Source organism: Eptesicus fuscus, chromosome 14 (genome assembly GCF_027574615.1).
Source record: "Eptesicus fuscus isolate TK198812 chromosome 14, DD_ASM_mEF_20220401, whole genome shotgun sequence".
In the NCBI taxonomy this organism is placed as follows: domain Eukaryota; kingdom Metazoa; phylum Chordata; class Mammalia; order Chiroptera; family Vespertilionidae; genus Eptesicus; species Eptesicus fuscus.
Window position 1 is genome coordinate 75,201,532 of NC_072486.1, and position 24,302 is coordinate 75,225,833.

Below are 24,302 nucleotides of genomic sequence, written 5' to 3' on the forward strand. Positions count from 1 at the left end.
GTCTCTTTCAGATATTAAAAACAGTAAACTCTTTCCTACCTTTGGCTTATGCTGCCAGCATCTAAACCTCCTTTGCTATACCAACAAGAAAGCAAAATTCCCAGTTTGAAGCCATAGTGAGGATAAATATTTCGTTAGCTATCTTCTGTGACTTCTATGTAAAATTTTCTTTGTCACGTAAACGTATGGAGAGGCTCTCATGGAATCAGATAACTCAATGGAAATGCTCAAATCACAATTATTACTTAGGGAAGTATATGATGGTAAGTGAAATGCCTCACTACAGAATTACTGATTAGTTAAAACAAAAGAATGTGAAATTTATTTTAAAAGAGAAAAAATTAAGATGAATATTAAACTCAGACTGTTTCAGTATAACTCACATACAATCATGGCAGACATCTGTACTTTACTTTGTTAAAAGGCATGCCTCATCCCCAATTCCCCCTTCTTCCCACCCACTCCCCCAAAATGGGTTTGTTCCTAAGAAAATATATTCTCATCTCAAATCTGTCTAGGGACCATAAATTAATCCAGTTTTTAGGTAATAAGCAGTTTCTGGATCGTGTTCATCAGTAGCCTATAATTCTCTGTCAGAAGGCCATCATGTAAGACTTAGTTACTAACATCTGGGAGTACACCTACAAAGGAAAACAGACAGCTAGGCCATAAAAATTTTCAAGATAGTTTTGTTAAAGCAACAAGAAAAACGTTTACTTTTTTGAAAAAAACTAAGCTTGCCCTATTAGACATGTATGTAACTTGGATTTTAAAAAGCATTGCTTATCCTCCAACAGAGCTGATAAACATTTCGAAAGATGTTTTATGCATCTCTGTATACCTTCCAAATATTTTTAAAATGCACCCTGAAAATGTTTATTTCTTGGAGAAAATGCCCTAAATATTCCTGTTGAGACTAAATAAAACAATGATTATATTATGTAAGAAAAAGTTACTTTAAACGACATACATACTATCAGTTCCACAGGACAAACATAGTGAGTCAGGACAACAAACTCCAGCATGTACTGTAGCAACAGCAATAACTCCATGGCGAATTCAGTTTTTCTGACAAAATGGGAGGTTTTCTGCATTTGTCACTTGAATACAACTACAGAAGGGTTGTCTAAGCCTGCTTTGTTTTACTCCATATCATTTTACTATGATTTGCTTTTAAGAAAGAAATTCCATATTTTTACTGTTTGTGCATTAAATTCCATTAAAATCCCAGAAAGAAGTTTAATGCAAAACTTTTATGCCTACATATACCAACTGTGGTTCCTACATCATTTTTGCAATAAGTGACCTTGTAAACTTTTGAAATCTATGCTAATAGAAAATTCTTTCTTTCTCTTTCAAGAAGATAAAGTGAATTCTCTTTTTGAATGGAAATTATCTACATAGGCAAACATAAAAATTTTCTGTATGTATACAACTGAGTCTGCATTTCTGTTCTCATAATAAGTATGTTTTTCAAATAAGACCCCAAGGACAGAAATACATTACCTACCTGCAGTGGTCTCTGTTTATCACTGCTCTTAGGAGATTTTAATCCACTTGTTTGCTGCTGTAAGAGAAGTTGTCTTGCTGCTTGGAGAGCCTGGAAGTAAAAAGGAAGCAACATCTAAATATTTTGTTAAAGGTAAATTGAGGATCAGTTATTCCCTGATTAATAGTAATAAGCTTCAATGTATCAGAACCCCATCCAACCCTCCTTTCTAGAGAAAATCATTAAATATTATTTTTTTCTAATGTGAAAAAATTTACATAACACGCATATACAAATTTACTTAAAACCACAGAGATGGTTTTTATCCTGCAGGAAATAAAGTTAATTTGTTTAAAGTGCTCAAAAAGGAAAAATATCACAAACTGCATCAATAATCTCATTTCCACAAGGAACTTGTCTTTGAATGTTCAACTATAATGCTCACTCCCTTTTAAATTATCATCCAATTTGTATTTTCATATTACAATTTTGAATCAAAAGCAGTAGACTTCAAGTGTTACCGGAAGCTGTAATTAAATTTGACAAATCGACATCAGATTATCTTGAAAGTGAATTAATAAGGATTTTCACTAAAGATTTAAAATACTTTTTTTTGCCATTGCAATTCAAGAAGAAACCTGTCCTTTGACAAAATAAAGTGCAATTTCAATGCCAAATAAAATTGAGTGGTTTTCATTTACATTCTTAGCAAAATCAGAGAACAAAGAAATTACCACTCAACCAATCAGGTTTATTTCTATGTGTGATAGAACACCAATCAAAATAGATGTTTTCATTTATTTTTATGGTTTCTTTCCAACTCAAGAAAATAAAACTTAACATAAGAAATTAATGTAAGCATTTCATTTGCTGGAAGAGAGGCAGTTTGGCCATTATACTATATAAATTAATATAAAAACTACTGCCATAACAACATAAATGCACATATTGAGATGTTTGAAAGGTGAACAGTATAAACTAATTAAAAAATACTTTAAGAGCCTCTACTGTACAAACTTATTTTTCTCTCAACAACTGAGTTCAATGAACATTAATGATGAAATTTTCCAACACATGAAACTAAAATAAATCACTTCTTTCCTTTGTTATTCGCTGTTTTAGAATATGTGATAAAGTTTTCAAGAAGGGGAAAATATTTTAGATTAATTTTCTTCTATAATAATTAAGATTCTAAGCAGAAAAAAGTACAATTTCCATTGGAATCAATGATATGGTTTTTAAGAGTTTCTAGTATCCATGACAACAGTTGCTTTGACAAGATGTGCATATGGCATTACACTGCCAGCTGGTGTGAACAATGTTTGAACTACTGCATTGAGATGCTGAGCAAACAGAAAAAGTTGCCATGTCTTAACCCTCAGGGAAGGCAGTCATCCCCTGATCAATTATGAAAAGACAGAAAGGAGGGCTGCTACAGTCTGGCTCCAAGCAAGTTTTCTGAGAAGGCAGGCAGACATAGAAACCAAAGTAAACAAACTGAATGCACTCGCACCATCTCCTAACAACATTGATTTATCTTCCCATAGCAGGATCCTGCGTGGTTTGTAAAGCACACTTTTTGGAAACATGCGCCCTCAAAAAATCTTCCTTTTTTCTTATTTTAAAATTTTCAAGTAATCACAAGTCAACCTAAATGCTTCTAAGGATGAAACATTCCAGTGAACTTAGGCAATTTTGTAATAAAGTTCAGTGTGAATAAAAGACCAAATAAAAATTAATTCCATAAACACTTATCACAAAACTCAGTTTGAAAAATTTCACTTGATAGTCCAACAATATTATTTTCTGTTTAAATCACAACTTAAAAACTAACTACAAATTATATATTTTTTTTCAAATGGAAATTACCACTGATTTAGGCTGTGTCAATGTGAAAATCTTGAAAAGTAATCAATTACTTTTCCTTTTGGTACCAAATCCACACAAAATTTGCCTAATGTTTTTCATATAATTGTTTTCCCGTTTGAGGTCCTTAGTTTATTTTGCATATACTCAGGCTTATTTAGGTTATATTTAGTTCTGTAGTTGTTTACTATTTTTCAAGGATTCTAATAAGGGTAGTTCAGAATCTTGAAGTTGAACTCATTGAAACAGACCTCTTCATTTTAGCAAATGGGGAAAACAGGCCTGTGCTTTGTTCACAGTGTCCAGGCTTCCAGGCCAGAGTACTTCCCAGTGTGGGTTACTGTCTGTTCTGTCAAAGGAACTGTTAGATGGCAACGAAGAAAACTCTAGCAAAGGAGAATGTATGACAAGAGGGCATACCCATTTATCAGAAACTTAAAGAGGGAACTACAATATAATATTTTATGTTTTCAATTTGTAAATGTTTGAATAGAAAAACTATTACAGAATATATGTCATTTTTATGGCTAAGTGTTCCCACCATCCTTGTGTTGGACTTCATCACATAGTCTACGAAGACATGATGGGGTGCTACAGGCCTGTAACACTCCAATCATTTGACCAGTTATTAGTCATAAACTGAAAAATTCCAAAGCTGGAAAAAACACACCTTAGAAGTCGGTTATCCTAGTTTTCAAATTTTGTAGACAAGTAATCAAAGAACCAATACTATAATAACTTGATTAAAGTCACAAAGCAGTAAGAGAGTCTGGTCAGAATCTCAGACTCTCGTCTGTCAAGTCCAAAAACCTATCAATTTCTGCATTACATCCAGTCAACTCAACCCAAACAAGTAACCCAATGGAATGAATATATGCAATGCCCAATAGCTATAGAAAGACACTAGAAAATTAGACATATTAGAATTGCAGCTCATGAAAATATTGCCAGCCAAACAGATACATGTGCACTGTTGTTAAAAGAATACTACTAATAATAGAAGGCCACAAGCTATTCGGCTAAATTACGCTTCTACTTTTAAAGTATGTGGTTTGCATATGCATTTACATTTATCTTTGAAACAGTCAAGGATAATCTTTCAATACAAAAGCTTATGAAAAAGAACATCTTGCCTATTTCAACATTCTTTTTGCAGCAGTAGAGATTTGCCATAGTAAACTGAGAGGTGGGAGAACAAAAAACAATTCCTAGAGATCAGGAATGATTAGAAACTCTTAAGCATAAATCTTTTGCAGTTTGCATTTCAACTGCAGGCATTACATGACATTTTTAATTTCCAGTATTCTGGATAACACTTTAGGACTTAATTTCAGTAAACAATTGCTTAGACACTTTTAGTTCATCTTTGCAATTTATTATTGTAGCTACTCAAAAGATGAAAGATTATGAGCTAACATTTCCATTAATAGAAGGTGTTAGATGTCAAATTACATAGAATATTAATTTGCAAATCATTTGTCCACTTAAATTGGTAAATAGAAATTTTATATACCAGGATCATTCATAAAGTTCTATGAGCTATTTAAGTATTTATACGATCACTCTCCGCAAAAACAAAAAGTTAATCTAGAACAAAGGGCAAAAGATGTTTGTTTACAAATCTTTCTTTAATGTTGTCTGAGCCTGATTCCAATGACCAAGAAGGAGGTTTCTAAAGGCAGCCAAACCTATCTAGTTTCCAAAAACAAATTTGTTTTAAATTGAGAGTACACTTTCCTTAATGAGGTAATTTACTTATAGGAAAGCTAAAGAAAACTAAGATAGGACAGTTTTAAACTTGGAATCTGATTAAACTAAATATTTTGAAAAGAATAAAAAGCTGTATAATAGATTAAACATATACTTTTGTTGTTGTTTTTAGGCTGCAAGGGTGTGGAAATGCACGTTTTCCAGAATTAAGTGCATTTTGCTCTAAAATATTTATTAAAAACACCATTCTTAATAGTTACTGTGTAATTTCAAATAAAGCACAAATGTTTAAGAAAAGTAAAGTTTAAGCCTATTACCCTTCTATAGTAGTAATAACTTTATGCTCATTATGAACCTCATAGAAAAAGAATAATTCTAATAAGTAGGTTATTATGAGAAATACGAGTGAAAAACCTTTGTTTTTCTTCTTGAGGAACACTGAAAACATTACTTTTTTTTTTTCATCTTGAAAAACACAGAAATAAAATTGTTTGTGAATAGCTTAGAAAAGCCCAGTTAAACCAAAAATGTTGAGTACTCTAAGGTTTATAAATAACTTTTTTTTTCAAAGTAAATATATGTATATTTGGGGGGAAAACAGACATCACTCATATCTCTCCCCATAAAAATAGGAATGCTTAACCTATCAGCCTGTTGCATTTGAGACATTAAAATGAAAAATGACATCTACACCCATTAATATCTTCAATGTATAAACAGCACAGCATGACACATTCTTGAGAGCTGAAGGCCACAAAATCTCTCTGAAACATAAATAACAAAGCACTCAGAAGCATATTTGATGTTGATATTCATCTCTGAGAAAAACACTGCTGCCTAGGCTTTTTATGAAAACAGATGCAGCCCAAATGGATCTCCTGTAATTGGTTTCAGATAGCGAGGTTAGAAGAAATGTGATACAAGAAATGATTATGTGGAACAGGCGAAACAAGAATGTTTACATAGGCACTCCCTAGTTATACTGACAAGGGGTGTATACTTTGCAGATAACCAGGACAACAACAACAAAAAATTGCCAGCAGGACATCCAGAATTTTTCTCTTCATACTCACATATGACATCTTTAACATGTTACTTTAAATGATGAACAAAACATGAGTTTTCCAACAGAATGTCATTTTCTAAGTATTTTCACAATTGTGGTTGTTAAAAAGTATTTTTCAGATCCTTCACAAAGGATATTAATTCCTATTCTGTTTGGTCTCTCCTCATATTATGTTCCCACTAAAAAGAATTTACTGATAAATGTAATCATAAGTCTCATAATGCTATTTAATAGAAGAAAATTAATCATCTAATTGTCATAACCTATTTTCAAACAGCAATCTATCAGAGTGAAATGATGCATCTGTAGCTATTGACCTTTCATTTTATCATGCCTGATACATAATTAGACTAAATTTGTTTGGGAGGGAAGCTAATTACTAGAAAATATTTTTGAAAATAATTATTTTTGTTTTACAGTGTATTTTACATAAAGTTAAAGAATAAATGTGTGGCTATATGGTGTTTATATTGAGAACCACTATGGAGGCCAAACTGAGAAGCTAAGATCATTTACTTTATGGTACTATAATAAGAGTGAGAAATTCATGGTAAAGCATCCTATTTACCATTCAAATGGCAGGCTATTTTGGCTTAGCATTCATGAGGTAAATCCAAAATAGAGACCATCAAAATACTGAATATGTGATGGAATGGATCCTCAAATCATCCTCAGAATTTATAACAAAGTTCTTAAGGTTCAAATCCAAACCCAGTACTCAGTATATCCCAGTATATCTCCAAACTTCCAGATGACCTCAGAAACTCTCCCACAAAATAAGCCTGTGAGCTAACTAAATAATGTCTAAGACAGGTTTTGTTTTTTCAGGTCTAAAGTCATACATTCAGTTCAATGGGATAAATAAATTCTCTTCCTCAGAGCTGACATTCTATAGGCTGCAGAAAATAATACTAAGTAGTCTGGTATTCATATCTTTATTTTCATCATTATTTTGCTAATGATAATAAATTTCTAATAGAATACCTATAAAGAAAATTAATATAATCTATAGCAATACTAAATACAATTCTTGTTCACATATTAAGGAATTCTACCCAACTTTAAAATTCCCAGTATAAAAGGTAACAAATTTTATTAAAATTTGAACTAATTTTATTAAAATTAATAGTCTTAAAACACCTATTTTTTGTGGTACATGTTCCATAAATGACATGGTTTATGTGAATTTTCTCCATTGTTTCCCTTTCTGCTATAAAATATTTTGTTATTCTTCTCAAATTACTTTAGATTTATTTTTGTTTCTCACATACTTTAACAGATATTTTTCTCATTATAAGACCAATAGTCATCTTTTGTTTCTATAAGGACTAAAGATTCATTACTGTCATAATTTAAATTGACATATTAGATATTAACTGAAAATACATGCTAAGAAATTATATCTACAAGTAAACTATTATTTAAATCCTATATTCTGGATTTCCCCTGCAATTGAAAAGATTGCAAAAGAGGTGGCATTGGGAAAATTATCTGTAAAAATAAAACATACCAAAAATTACTTGTAAGTAAAATTTCTTTTTTGCAAGTATGTTCCAGTACCAAGCAAAGAACTAAGCATTGCGTATGGGGTGAGCTTACCATCCATTAAGAAACATCTAGTTGGATGTCCAAAAGCCATACAAATGTTTTTAAAACATTTCAGGAGTCTATAAGTAAAATAAAATTTTTTTTTTTCATTTGGGGAGTTCAGATAAATTTTTTTATAGGGAAATAACATTTGGGCTCAACTTATAGGGAAAATGGATCATCTTGTGGAGATGGCAGAAGTTGGCCATCTTAGGTTGAAGCAAAGAAAATGAAAGAAAATGTGGGGTCATAAACAATGAAAAGAATTTATATTGGATAGAGCATGCTATTGGTTTAGGACAGGCGTCCTCAAACTACGGCCCGCGGGCCACATGCGGGTGTTTTTGCCGTTTTGTTTTTTTACTTCAAAATAAGATATGTGCAGTGTGCATAGGAATTTGTTCATAGTTTCTTTTAAACTATAGTCCGGCCCTCCAATGGTCTGAGGGACAGTGAACTGGCCCCCCTGTTTAAAAAGTTTGAGGACCCCTGGATTAGGAGCTAGAAACATCCTGAGACAGGTTGGTTGGTTGGAGCTAATTATGAATTAACTAAACAATAAGTGGTAAAAGGTCTTGATATTATTGAAAAGTAAGAGACAAATGGCACTGAATCTGGAAATGATGGGAATAAACATAGGTCAGGACAATATTGAAGTAATGTTGTGAAGGGTAAATGATAAGTGATGAAAAGAGGAAGAAAATATATGAGATAGAAAAACCAATGAATAGGTATATGTAACTGTCCAAGTAAGATAATAAGGGTAATAAGAATCACTTTAGTTGAATATAAGAGTCACAAAAGGAATGTAGAAGTATAACTGGCAGGACTTAGTAACTGGGTATGGAGTAAAATCTAGGAAGGAATAAATAATGACTTCAGAATTTTAAGTCAAGGATAACTGGGAAATAGTTGTGCCACTTTGAAAAGGGGAAAATCAGATTATAAAACCATGATTTTGGAGAGATGATGCTGTTGTTTGCCTGCTGGCAGAATAGCTAAGACTTTTCTTTAATAGATACTAATAATGCAGAGCTCTAGATTGAGGGTAATCAGGCTGGCAAAGGATTCCTGAAAGTAAGAGGTTAGCTAATAAGACAGAGGGATAGTATTAGATTTCTGATAAAGAGAATGAAGAGAGGAGAAGACTCAAGGCCCAAAACTTGAAAAACATCTACATTTTGTTGAGAGGACATTAGGAGATAAGTAAAAATGAAAGACAATGAATGGAGAGGAGAGCTTAGTCACTGAAGTAAAAAAGACCTCTGGAAAAATGTTGAATCTAGGATTATTACATGAGCCAGCAATTTCATTCCTAGATACATACCCAAGAGGAATAAAAACACTTGTCCACACAAACAGTTGTACATAACACCTTTACTCCTAATAACCAAAAAGTAAAAACAACCAAAATATCTATCAACTGATAAATAAATGAATAAACAAAATGCAGTCTTTCCACCGAGTGAAATATTATTCAGCCATACAAGAGAATGAAGCACTGATATATTCTACAGCATGGATGAACCCTTAAAGAATTATGCTGAGTGAAAGAAGACAGTCATAAAGACTACACATTGTATAATTCTTTATACGAAAGGCCCTTAATAGGCAAATCCATAGACACAAAAAATAAATTAGTTGTTGCCAAGCAGAATGGGGAGTGTGAATATACTAAAAACCACTAAATTGTATACTTGAAAAGGATAAGTTGTATGGTATGTAAATTATGCTTCATTAAAGCTGGTAAATATTTAAATGAAAGAATTGTGATGTCAATTGTATCTCAATAAAGCTTGAAAAAAAAGGAAATAAGAAAATATTAGACAAAATTTTGTAGAAAGAAGATGGTGGTATTCTCAAACACCAAAAACCCAAAGAGGTTAATGAAAGTTCTTAAATGATCTGATCATTTTCATAACCTATTGGTTCTACAGAGTATTGAATTAGAAGTTAGATTGCACACAATTACTGGGGAATAAATGGAGGAAAACCTTTCCATGAATACAAACAATCTATACTAATAATAGAGAAATATGCAAATTATCCGTTACAGCATCACGTCATGACCAGATCAGCAGGCTGCATCTCTGCTCTCTGCTCAGGCAGCTGCAAGGCGTAGGGTAGGATAGGATACGATAGGAGGGGATAAGAAAGGAGAGGGAGAGGAAGGCAGGCCTGCATGCAGACAGGCCTAGAGGAGAAACAGAAATACAAAAAGGGAACAAGAAAAAGACACAGGAATAGAAAAGGGAAGGAAACGTGGGGCTCCACTTCGGAGGGTGTGACGACTGTGGGGGTAGGGAGCAGGTGCACCCAGCAAGGTGCAGGGCGGGAGCCCCGCCCATATGTGGGAGGAGGGCAGTGGTCCCCGATGCAGGCTATTGGCGGGGAGGCACCCATGGGTCCGGGATGGAGTGGTGGGCAGTCCGAGGCCTTCTGGGTGGAGGCACTCCTGCTTTGTGTCAGCAGCAGCACCCGGGCCGTGCGGGCCTCGGCCACCCTTGCTGGGCCGGGTGTCCCGGGCAGGGAATGGGAGCAGGACGGTGGTGGGGAGGCTGGGGAAGGGGGTGCAGCGAGCACCTGGCCAGGGCTGAGCCCTGGGCTGGGGTTAATGCCCCCTCAAATGGAAGCTTTAAGAAGGGAGGGAAGAACTTTATAAAGGAGTCAGTAGAGAGCAGAGTTAAAGAAGAAAAGAGGATGTATGAGTGAACTATAGGAGCTATAATGAAAATCAAGTATAGTTGTGTACTGGGGACAGATTTAAAAGTAGGAGTGAGAAAAAAACAGATAAATGATAATGAGTAATTAGGCAGCTAGATAGATAGATATTAAAACAGTGGAAGTAAGTAGAGAAGAATGTATGGGAAAGGTAGGATGAGAGAGAAAAAAGGAGGGAAGAAAAGTTTTAAAGGGGAGCTGGTAGAGCTTAAAAGGAGAATGGGAAGAAGGAAGAAATGGGGGAGGAAGCAAAGCAGGTCCAAGGGAGGAAGTGAAGAAAAAAATTAAGGTGGGAAAGAAGGAAAAGGGGAGGGAGGAGAGGGGTAAAGATAAAGGAAAGAAGGAATGTGGGGAGGGAGGAAGAGTAGGAGAAAGATGGGAAGAAGGGTAAAGAAACAGAAGTAGGAAATGAGGAGGAAAGAAAAGTTTATAAATGATGAGTCAGTAGGAAAAAGTGTTACATAAAGGAGAGAGAAAAAAATTGTGTGAGAGGGAGAAGCCAATAAGGAAGTCAAATACAATTGTGTGTGAAGGGGATAAGATTAAAAAAAAAAAGTTAATAGGGGTGACCAGGCTGGTAGGGGAGGGTAGCTAGGGGTGATCAGACCAGTAGGGGAGGGCATTTAGGGGGATAAGGCAGGCAGGCAGAGTGGTTAGGGCAAGCAGGCAGGTGAGTGTTTAGGAGCCAGAGGTCCCAGATTGTGAGAGGGATGTCCAACTGCCAGTTGGATATTTCCCAAGGGCTCCCAGATTGGACCAGATTGGAGAGGGTGCAGGTTGGGCTGAGGGACTCCCTCCTCCCATGAACAAATTTCATGCACCAGGCCTCTAGTTCTTTTATAAATTCTGTGGAGACCAAAATAAAAGAGACTCTGGTTTGAGGACTTTGGTTCGTTTGTTGTTTCAAATAAAGAAAACGTGATGATGAGCTAATAGATCAGGAGAAACTAAAGTTGTAACACAGACTTGAGAAAGCCACTAAAGGGGATGGAAAGGGCCCAACTGGAGCATCTGGAGTAAATGAAAGCTTTGTGGGAGCAGAAACATCAGCCTCGGTGACAGGTTGAGGGGAGGAGAGGTAACGTTGCCATGCAGCGATAGGAAGAGGAGAAAGTTCTCAATGATGGTCTCAACTCAGGAAGCTAAGGAAGGGTGGTTATTCAGAGAGAGACTGAAATTGCCGGAGAAACAAGGTGATCCCTCACTTTTCTATCCCTGTACTGAGAAATAGAGCTGGTGGAGTAAACATGGATATTTAAAATGGTGTTGGAGCATGACATGTGCTCCCACAGACACTGGTGACTTAAATACGTGAGTGTCTTCTGCAATGTTGCCGCCGGACCAGATAAGGAGCTGCCTACTTTTCCACGGCTGCAAGCGCAAGTCATCACTGCCCAGTCAGATTCTCTCTAAACTTTTAACCTGGCCAACAGGCCTGGCACCTCCAATCACAGCAATAGGTGGTGTGCTATTGTGCATTCTGAAAAACACGACAGCAACAACCAACGGTTATCTTCAGTTTTTTAAAAGCCTTCAAAATAAAATACATGTATATATTTTATTGTGCAACTAGGAGAGAAAATATGATGTAATGGTATTACCCAGATTTCAGAAGACATTCTTCTGCCTTTTTAGTTGAGGAACTTGGACTACTGCACTCACTTAATCATAATAAGCCTTAATGTTCTTGTCTCTTAAATGCAGTTAGTAATATTTACCTTTGCATATAGGTCATTGCTGAATCAGAGAAGATAGTATATTTCAAAATATTTTAAAAGCTAAAGTATAAAGTAGTATTATTTCAAATGAAGACTTGAAATCACTATATATAATTCCTCCAGTGGGTATGTTCTTGCATGTGTAAGTACCGGTCAATTGAGACTGACTCTTGATTTTTAGCTTTATAGTGACTTTTATAAATAGATATATGCATTTTAACTAATGGGCCTGGCATACTGTAATTGCTAAAAATTTACCTCAATACTTATTTCGTTTTTCACAATCTGTTCAAGTAGAAAAATGTCCCATTAGCTAGGAAGCATACCTGAATAGCTTTATGTTCTGTCATACTTTACAAAGTTGTATTTTAATCTCCTCTGAGACTGAGTGAAAGAGTTTATAACTATATGAGTGTACTGGTCAGCTACACCCCTCGCCTCCCCAGGTCACCATCACCACATCTGCATGAATATACACATACACTACATACCCTATGCTACAGGATCATCTGCCTCAAGGGTCTGTTAGTATAATAAGAAAGATAAAAAGTATATTTAGGATCACCACAGTGCACTGCCGAACAGTGTTGTATTCCATTAAAAATAAGTACAAAAAGTGGCTATGGGGTTTCAGCAAAAACGAAAAGGAAGAAAAAGAGAACTAATGTGCATTAAGTGCTCATTACATGCCAGTATAATTCTAAATACTGCACATGCTATTTCATTTTACTCCCAGAGCCCCCTCCTTCTATCAGAGATGCCTACACTGAAGCTCAGAGAGTTTGGGTTATATGGCCAAGCTGCTTCACATATCCTTGAAATGGCACAGAGATCTGAACGACCCTCTGCCTGATTTTGAAGCTCACGCCCTTTCTATAAGGAGCAGTCAAGAAGAGCATATCATGGAAGAAACTTTTATACAGTAAAAGGCTTTAGTAAAAAACTTCTCGGGGCATAAAGAAAACAAAATATATTCCGAGTCACTCAAATGATATTACTAATTATGTCAGCTAAACCAACATGAAGAATTCCAAGATCTTAATAACATTTCATGAGGAGAATTAGACATAGAAGCTTACATACTAAAGGGAATTTACTACCCTTAAAAATAGTGTATTTGAAGTTATTAAGCACTGGATTCAGGATGTTGGTTATAGACAAGAAACCAATATTAAAGATGTTAACTTTTTTAATAGAGAGAGAGGAAGGGAGAGGGATAGAGAGATAGAAACACTGATGGGAGAGAAACATCATCGATTGGTTGCCACCTGCACACCCTCTACTGGGGATCTGGAATACTCTAGCTTCCTGCCATTGAGACACAGATGAGAAAAATACAAAATTGTGTTCCTCTGTTCCCCCCTCTCCTCCCTCAGCAAGGATGAGAATCTGTAGCCAGGAACCCGGAGGCAAAGACCATGACCCTGCCTGGCACCAAGGGGAGGAAATACTCCAGCAAATCTAAAGGGAAGAGCCTTGAGACAGAGAGCCTCTGTCAGGTAACCCAGAAGCTGACTAAACTGTCCCAGGGGCGGAGAGAGAAGGTGAGAACAAAACCATCTGAGAAGAGACAGTGCTTGATTAGTTCAGGGGCAGACACAGTGGGTGCAGAACCTCTGAGGAAAAGCTCCTAAAGCTAAGGTTGGAGTGTTCTAGAAACACAATGACAGAGTCACCACAGGCTTCAGAAATTCCAACTTCTTTTTTTTTTAATTTTTTTCTTTATTGATTAAGGTATTACATATGTGTCCTTATTCCCCCATCCCCACCCCACTCCCCCGCTCCACTCATGCCCTCACCGCCCCTCTGGTGTCTGTGTCCATTGGTTAGGCTTATACACATTCATACAAGTCCTCCAAGTTCTAATCCCAGCACCATTCCAAGTTTCCCGAAGACCTCATCTCTGTCAATGATGAACTCTGCATAAATTCCTTCTTCCCTGATTAAAATTTACTAAAGAGTGAAACATAAAACTCATTGAAGAGGGGAAATACTAATCCCTGACAACCAGTCTGCTAATGACATACCGCAATTATTCAAAAAAATATTGGTTGAATGAATAAAAGTAAGAATGCTCTATTTATATTAAAATGGATTATTTAGGCTGGGTTATTCAGAAGGTAAATAGTAAGGCACATGTACGCATGTGCAATACAATTTAAAACTAATTAGCAAAGATAGATTGTAGAGATCCTGGGCAAATTCACTTTAGGGAGGAACCCAGGGTTTTTCCAGTTTATGTTCCAGCTATTATGGAGCTTAGGTTAGATTATTTTCAGTATATAAAGTGGCAAATTGTAGTTACTATAAGATATGGATAATACCACAGCTCCAGAAATAGGGGATAGAAGGTCCCAGAAAGGCTTCCTGCTTTTAGGAAATGACTTGATAAGAAATAAAATTCCTAATGGTGACTATGTCTTCATTCTTTTTCCCCCCACTACTACAATGAGACTTAGGACTAGGAAGACTGGGAGAAAAGAAATATTTCTCAAAGTGTCAGTGGCCCACGTGATGAATATATATATATATATATATATATATATATATATCAAATCCAAATCCAAGGAGCAAGTTTCTGCATCCTGGTTTAGCACAAGCAGTAAAAAAATCTCAATAATCAGATAATCTTATTTGTTAGGTGAATACACTTAATTACCCTTAATATCTAATATTATAAGCTCCTTAAAGGCTAGAAATGTTTCTCTCTCTTTTTTTCCATTTTTTCACTTTTTATAAAAATGGACTCTATTGCAGTATAGTTTGCATCCAATATAATTGTGTGCTTTCAACATTTTAACAGGAAGTTACAAACATTTTACATCTTACACAACTACAGCACAATATCAAAACTAGGAAATTAATATTGGTACAGTGTAGGTGTATACTTTTTATCACATATTTAAATTCATGTAACCACTACGTCAATCAAGAGGCAGAAGTGTTCCATCACCACAAAGACCCCCTTATAGTCACACTGTTCTGTATTGGCCTCAGCCTATGGTCAGTGATGCTATGAGCTGAACATGCCTGGGGCACTCCCTGAGCCTGTACCACTGGTGTGAACACCCAGGCATTTCTCCCTTCAGAGCCAGAGTTGTGGCTGAACTGGTCCTTGGTTCTTATAAGACACACCACAGCAACAGCCATCAGGAAACTTTGAAAAGACAAGGTTTATTACTCACCAGTCCTGGAGGCTACAAGGCACACCCACGGCCAGAAGGTGAGGCCATGGGAAGGAAGGGAACCACAGAGGGAGGGAGGGAGGGAGGGAGGAAGAGGAGGAGGAGGAGGAGGAGGAGAGAGAGAGAGAGAGGAGAGAGAGAGAGAGAGAGAGAACAGAGAGAGAGAGAGAGAGAGAGAGAACCCTGACCTGGGAATCTGCCTTTATTGGGGTTGAGGGTGTATTGCCTAGGTTTTCTTAGGTTCATGCTTTCAGAAATTAATGGCCTCGTAGAATGTGTTAGGAAGTATTGCCTCTTCATTTTTTGGAAGAGTTTGAGAAGGATAGGTTTTAAATCTCCTTTGAATGTTTGCTAGAACTCACTGGTGAAGCCTAGACTTTTGTTTTTTGGGAGATTTTTTATGGTTGTTTCAATTTCCTCACTGCTGACTGGTCTGTTTAGATTTTCTAATTCTTCATGATTTAGTCTAGGAAGGTTATATATTTCTAAGAACTTATCCATTTCTTTGAGGTTATTGAATTCGGTGGCATATAGTCCTTTATAATATTCTAGTATGGTCCTCTGTATATGTGATGTCTATGGTGACTTCTCTTTCATTTCTTATTTTATTTATATGAGTCTTTTCCCTTTTTTCCTTAGTGTGTCTCATCAGGGGTTTGTCAATTTTATTAATCTTTTTCAAAGAAGAGCTCTTTGTTTTATTGATTTTTTTGTAGAGTCGTTTTGTTCTCTATTTCATTAAATTCTGCTCTAATTGTTATTATTTCCTTTCTTTATCTGACGTTGGGTTGCTTTTGTTTTTCTTTTTCTAGTACTTTAGGATGTGATATTAGGTCATTTACTTAGGATTTCTCTTGTTTATTGAGTTAGGTCTGCAATGATATACACTTCCCTCTTGCTACTGCTTTCGCTGTGTTCCAGAGGTTTTGATATGTTGTATTGTCATTCTCATTTGTTTCTATATGTCAGCTAAACCAACATGAAGAATTCATGTATCTTTTTATCTCATCTTTTATTTCTTCTTTGGCCCAGTCATTTTTTAGTAGTAAGTTTTTTTAATCTCCATGAATTTGTGGGTTTCTTTGCTTCCTTTTTGCAGTTGATTTCTAATTTCAAGGCATTGTGGTCAGAAAATATGCTTGGTATAATTTCAATCTTCTTCTGAATTTGTTGATGCTAGTTCTGTGACCCAAGATTGTGGTCTATCCATGGGAATGGTCAATGTGCGCTGGAGAAGAATGTATAATCTGATGTTCTGGGATAAAATGTTCTGTAATTGTCAATTATGTCCATTTGGTCTAGTGTTTCATTTAAGGCTGTTATTTCTTTATTGATGTTCTGTTTGGTTGATCTGTCTAGAGCTGTCCTTGCCATATTAGGGTCTCCAACTATGATTGTGTTTTGATCTGCTTCTCCCTTTAGTTCTGTGAGTAGTTGTTTTATATATTTCGGTGCTCCCTGGTTGGGTACATATATATTAAGAAGTGTTATGTTTTCTTGATGTAGTGTTCCCTTTAGCATTGTAAAGTGTCCATTTTTGTCTCTTGTTATCTTTAAATCTATTTTGTTACATATAAATATGGCTACACCTGCTTTTTTGTGGATGTTATTTGCTTGGAGAATAATTTTCCACCCTTTTACTTCAAATTTACCTTTGTTTTTGCACTTACTAGTAAATGTGTCTCTGGTAGGTAGAATATGGTTGGGTTTTGTTTTTTATCCACTCTGCTATTCTGTGCCTCTTCACTGGTGAATTCAGACCATTTACATTTAGGGTAATTATTGATGTATGAGGATTTCCTATAGCCATTTTATATTTTGTTTTCTGATAGCTCTGTGCCTCCATTGGCGGTCTGCACTTTCCTTCCTTCTCGTTTGCCCATTTATTCCTGAATGCCCACCTTTAGGTGTTTCAGTGTGCAGGTCTCTCAGGCGTGCATCTGTGTTGAGCAGGGACTTCTTTGTTGAATTATAGATAGTTAACTTGTTGAAATGTCAGGAGAAGAGGAAAATATGCACCCTTAGTCTGTCATTCCTCTGACGTCACTTAGAAATGTTTCTAAAAATCTTTATGTCCCCAAGAATGCACGTGGGAGATGAATGGGAAAGAAAACATGAGCCATATATATGATGTGTACAAGAGACCCATCTAGAACAAAAGACTCACACAGGATCAAAGTAAAGAGATAGGAAAAACTACAACATGCAAATGGAATGAAAAAAAACAAAATAAGGGTAACAATAATTATATCTGACAAAATAGACTTCAAACATGGGCCATAACAAGAGACATAGAAGGTCAAACATGTTACTAAAGGAATTGATCCACCAAGAGGATATAACCTTGGTAACCATATATGCACACAATATAGGAGCACATAAATGTAAAAAAACAACGGAAAAAAAAAAACTCTTGGAGGATATTAAGAGAGAAATATACAGCAATACAGTCATAGTAGGAGACTTTAACACCCCACTGATTTCACTGGTAGATCTTTCAGACAAAAAAGTCAGCAAGACAACAGTGACCCTAAATGACACACTAGATCAGATGGACCTAATTGACATTTACAGAACTTGTCACCCCATAGTTGCAGAATATACATTCTTCTCATGTACACATAGAACATTCTCAAAGCGAGACCACATGTTCAGACACAAAACAAGTCTCTATAAGTTTTGAAGACTGAAATAATATCAAGCATTTTCTAGGATCACAGTGGCATGAAATTAGAAATCAACTACAGTAAAAACACTCCAAACATTCAAGTGCATGAAGGCTAAATAGCATGTAATTAAACAATGAGTGAGTTAGGAATGAGAACAAGAAAAAGAATTTTAAAAAAAACTTCCTGGAAACAAATGAAAATGAACGCACGACAACCCAAAATCTATGAGACACAGCTAAAGCCTTGAGAGGGAAGTTCATAGTATACAGGTTTACCTCAAAAAACAAGGAAAAGTATTAATAAACTATCTAACCCTACAAATTAAAAAACAACAATAATGGCCTAGAGTAAGTAGAAGGAAGAAAATAATAAAGGTTAGAGCAAAAATAAATTATATAGAGACTAAAAAAACACACACAAAAAAAAACAAACAAACAAACAATAGAAAAGATCAATAAAACCAATAGCTCATTCTTCGAAAAAGATAAAAAAGATTGATAAACCATTAGCTAGACTCATCAAGAAACAGAGAAGAACAAAACAGAATCAGAAACAAAAGAGTTGAAGTTAACAACTGATACCAAAAAATACAAAGGATTATAAGAAAATATTACAAACAATGGTATGTCAACAAATTGGACAATTTCTAGAATCATACAATGTTCAAAAACTAAATAAGAAAGAACCAGAACATCTGAATAGAGTAATAACAACAGATGAAATTGAAGCTATAATGAAAAACAAATAAACAAACAAAAAACTCCCAGGAAACAAGTCGTAGACCACATGTCTTCACAGGTGAATTTTACCAAACATTCAAAGAACTAACACCTACCCTTCTCAAACTATTACAAAAAAATTCAAGAGGAAAGAAGACTTCCATGCTCTTTTTATGAGGCCAGCATAATCCTAATTCCAGATAAAGACACGACAAAGAAAGAAAATTATAGACCAATATCTCTTATGAACATTGATGCCCAAATCCTCTACAAAATATTAGCAAATCAGATCCAGTAATATATTAAATAGATTATCCACCATGAGCAAGTGGGATTTATCCCAAGGACATAAGGCTGGTATAATATTCGCTAATCAATAAATGTGATATATCAACTAAACAAAATAAAAGATAAAAATCATATGACCTTATGATCAGAAAAAGCATTTAACAAAATCAGCACTAATTTTTGATAAAAACTCTCAGGAAAGTGGGAATAGAGGGATCATATTTCAACATGATAGAGGTAAAATATGACAAAGCTATGGCCAACAACATACTTAATTGGCATAAACTAAAAGTGTTTCCTCTAAGATCAGGAACAAGACAGGGATGTCTGCTTTCACCACTCTTATTAAATGTAGTACTGGAAGTCTTAGCCATAGCAATCAGACAAGAAGAAGAAATAAGAGGCATTCAAATTGGAAAGGAGGAAATGAAAATGTCCTTATTCACTGATGACATGATATTGTACAAAGAAAACATTAAAGACTCCATCAAAAACTGCTAGATTTAATAAATGAATTTGTCAAAGCAGAAGGATCCTAAATTAACATCCATAAATTGATGGCATTTTTATCCTATATAATAAAAAAGCCTAATATGCTAAGCATCTGGTCATGTGGTCAGCCGTTCAACCAATCAAAGTGTAATATGCTAATGATATGCTAAGGCTGCTCAACCACTCGCTATAATGTGCACTGACCACTAGGGGGCAGATGCTCTGATCAGTAGGTTAGCTTGCTTCTGGGGCCCAGCCAATTGGGTCTGAGTGAGAAGGGCTGCACATGCCCTGGAGCCCTCCTGTGGTCCCTTCCCGGCTGGCCAACCTCCCATGTCCCTCCCCAGCCCCAATTGTGCACCGGTGGTGTCCATTGGCCTGGCTTGCACTCTCTCACAATCCAGGACCCCTCGGGGGATATTGGAGAGCTGGTTTCGGCCCTATCCTGCAGGCCAGGCTGAAGGACCCTACTGGTTCATGAATTCGTGCACCCAGCCTCTAGTATACTAATAATGAACCAAGGAGGTAAAAGACCTGAACTTGGAAAACTATAGGACACTGAAAAAAGAAACAGGGGAAGACACAAACACATGGAAGAAATACTGTGTTTGAAGTCTATTAACCCCTATTAAGTTACCAATGGCATATTTCACATATCTAGAGCCAATACTACAAAAATTTATATGGAACCAAAGAAGACCCCAAAGATCCACAGCAATCTTGAGAAAGAAGAGAAAAAGAGGGATCACAATACCAGATATCAAATTATAATACAAAGCCATTGTAATCATAACAGGTACTGGCACAAGAACAGGCACCCATACAGCAATGGAACAGAACAGAGAACCCAGAAACCAACCCAAGCCATTATGCTCAATTAATATTTGACAAATGAGACAAGAGCATACAACAGGGTCAAAACAGTCTCTTCGAAAAATGCTTTTGGGAAAATTGGACAGATACATGCAAAAAAAAAAAAAAAAAAAAGAAACTAATTCACCAACTTACACCATACACAAAAACAATCTCAAAACAGATAAAAGACTTAAGTGTTAAGTTGTGAACCCATAAAAATCCTAGAAGAAACCATAGACAGCAAAATCTCAGATACTTCTCATAGCAATATGTTTGCTAGTAAATATCCTAGGGCAAGGGAAACAAAGGGAAAAAATTGGACTACATCAAAATAAAAAAGCTTCTGCACAGCTAAAGAAACCATCAACAAAATGCACAGGGATCCCATTGTATGGGAGAACATATTTACCAATGATACATCTGATAAGGGGTTAATTTCTAATATATATAAAAAAATTCATACAACTTAACAAAAGGAATACAAATAATCTGATTAGAAAATGGGCAAAGAACCTACATAGACACTTTGGATATACAGATGGCCAAAAGACATGAGGAAAAATGCTCAAAGTCACTGATCATCTGAGAGATGCAAATTAAAATGACACTGAGGTATCACCTCACACTGACCAGAATGTCTACCACCAACAAATCAACAAATGACAAGTGCTGGTGAGAATGTGGAGAAAAGGGAACCCCACTACACTGCTGGTGGGAATACAAATTGGTGCAGCCACTGTGGAAGACAGTATGTACTTTCCTCAAACAATTAACAATGAAACTGCCATTTGACCCAGTTATCCCACTTCTAGGAATATATCCTAAGGAACCTGAAACACCAATCAGAAAGAATATATACACCCTTATGTTCATAGCAGTGCTATTTACAATAGCCAAGATCTGGAAATAACCCAAGTGCCCATCAGTAGATCTATAATAATAAAATTGTAATATGCTAATTAGACCAGACGGCCGGACAGCGGAACGACTGTCCGACGATCTTCCGGACGAAGCCGGGGCTGCAAGGGCTGAGGTTGCAAGGGCCAAGCCCCTTTCACAAATTTCATGCATCGGGCCTCTAGTGAATCAATAAAAAAGCCTCGGTACATGTACACCATGGAATACTATGCAGCAGTGAAAAATAAGGATCTCTTACCCTTTGAGACAGCAAGGAGGGACCTGGAGAGTATTATGCTAAGCAAAATAAGCCAGTAAGAGAAAGACAGGTATCACATGATCTCACTCATGTGAAATCTAATGAACAAAATAAACTGACAAACAAAATAGATCCAGAGACATGGAAGCATGCAACAAACTAACGAATAGCTGAAGGAAGGTGGGCGCAAGGGAGGAAATTTAAAAAAATTAGTAATTTTCATGTTTTTCCAGATTCAGTTATCTACAAAATTAGAATTCTACTAAAACCTTTTTTTCTATTTACTGATGTCCATGTACACCTAAAGTAGTAGTGTGTGTGAAAGAATAACCGATTTAGAATGGCTGATGTGGTTCAATTGGTTGTAGTGTCGTCCTGTGCACTGAATGGTTTGGGGTTTGATTCCTGGTCAGGGCACATACCTAGGTTGTGGGTTGGGTCCCCAGGTGGGGGTGAGGACTTAAAAAATAACCTATTTAAGCAAAGAAAAAACAGTTGTTTTGAATAAAAAATAAATAAATAAATTTCAAATTTTTCAAAGCACACGATTACTTCCAATTCTTAGAAAGCTCATTTTCATTTAATCATTAAATTTTAATTGTAATCTCATCTGGTATTTACATTTTTCCAATTTTTTTCCAATTTTAAGTATCATTATAATAATCTGCTCTAATTCAACCTTGCAATTATCTCCCCAAAAGTTTAATTTTGAGAACAAATCCTATTCAGATTTTAAATTTTGATTCATTATTATAGTGCTCCCCCAGAAAGGGCTGTACCCATTTGCAGGTCTACCCTACTGTAAGAGACTGCCCATCCCATCAACACTGTGTGTTATCACTCTTTTTTAGTCTTATTAAAGCTAACAGGCAAAAATATTTCTTTTTGTTTTTTCTTGCCTTATTAACAATTGATGTTTTAAAAAATCTATCCATTATATTTTTATAATCTCACTTAGAATTTGATGGACCATTGCAGCAGATACTTCACTCCTTCACTCATTCAAGTAGTATTTATTGTCTTTACTCTTTGTTAGATATTGCACATAAAATGTGGACAAGATAGGAAATGTTCTTGTCCTCTCAGAGTTTGCAATTTAATCACTCACAAGTGTTGCTTTTAGGGGTTTTTCATTATTATTGTATTAGACACTATAAGACACAGATCACCAAATTTCATTGGTCATGTTCTGCCTTTGAAATTAATTACTCACAATATGGTACATAAAAATAATGTAAGGAATTCATCAAAAATATAAAAGTTCCACATGGTGTGAACTCCATGTGGCTGGTAATTAATAAGAAGGATTATATTTTTAATTATAAAAAAGTAATGTCACTGCATTCCAGAAGCAATATTTTTCTGTAAGGTTTGAGATAAAAAATTATAAAAGGCAAATTACCCAGATGATTTTATCCTGTCACAGACAGTGTGCTAAGGTTTCTTTCAAAAGTGGCTTCCTTTTTTTTTTCTTTTAATACATAAAGCTTCTGCCCAGAGGAGTAAGCTATTTAACCACACATTTTCAAGAAAAGTGCTTTCCAATTTAATGTTTTTCCTCTTTAAATTAATCATTTTGGCTTGTTATCAAATAGGAAGCACATGAGGAAATACGTATATAAAGATGAATAGTTAAACTGGAAATTAAAACTTTATTTCTGAGGGTCACGCTGGGAAGACGCTTTGCATTCTTGGAGAAATCCCACTTGGCCTTTGCTCAAAATGGCACTCTTCTCCCAATGTCTCAGAAGATATTAAACCTCTCACAGAAGGCAGATTTTGTGGCCCCTCACAAAGGCTTCTTATGATTGCGGAATGATCTATTTAAGAACCGTATACCTTCTCATGGAGGATACCTTTTGGCACTCCCGTAATTATCTTCATTTACATACTGGCATCCAGCAGACCACGCACCAGTGTGGAACAATAAACTGTGATTGCTCTGATCATCTCTATGTTGAACTTAAGCCATTACCCTGAATCCTAAGACATGCCATTGTGAAGTCCCCTGGCATTTCTACTGCTCTCGCTCATATGTTGTTACAGGAGAATGTTCCCTGCCAGAATCCTCTGGCAGAAACTCAATTTCGGAGCCCAATACTAATTCATTACAAAGTCGACAACAGCTGGGACACTGGTATACACAAATGAGTCATTCTGAAATTGGAGGACAAATCCAAAATATACACTCAGGGCCTTCTTGTAATTCCATAGCCATGGAAATAACTGTAAAAAAGGGGGATCTTTTCAACATCTCACCCTGCCCACACCAAATTAGATCCTCACAATTTGAATCTCCATGGTAGTGCTACCTCCCTGTGCTCCTCTTTCAAATAACTGTTTTGAAAGGTCTCAACTATGTCATATTTAATGGAAGGGATAACATAAGGAACGCCTTGAGCACACCTGTCCACAGGGCAGTCACCTTTTGTGAAATGAGAAGATGCTCCAAAGATGAGTGAAATGAGAGGCACCAGGGAAGAAGCATGGGTCAAACAGAAGCATAACGCAAAGCAGGAAGGGTGATGGTGATTGAAAATAATGACAAAGAGCAAAGAATGATATCAAGAATTAATGAAATGACCAAACTCCCATTCCTTACAACTTAATGGACTGTTGGGGTCAAAAATGCTGTTACTGTTCTATGAAGCTCTTGGAAAACTACCTTTATTTCTGCTAAGTTAATCAATTCCTGTATGAGGAAAAAATATGAAAAGGGTGTCATATGCAAGGAAAATAAGAACATATTTAAATTATAAATGTATTTGAATATTGATGGCT

The 24,302-nt window shown here is 35.9% G+C and overlaps 1 protein-coding gene across 1 annotated transcript in view; it reads right to left on the reverse strand.

The window, feature by feature from the left end:
* The window catches only part of FOXP2 (forkhead box P2), a 579,029-nt gene that overhangs the window by 166,724 nt on the left and 388,003 nt on the right, over positions 1-24,302 (reverse strand). Inside the window, exon 4 of the mRNA XM_054725917.1 lies at positions 1,511-1,600. Coding sequence (XP_054581892.1) covers positions 1,511-1,600 — 90 coding nt within the window. The remainder of the gene's footprint in view (positions 1-1,510; positions 1,601-24,302) is intronic.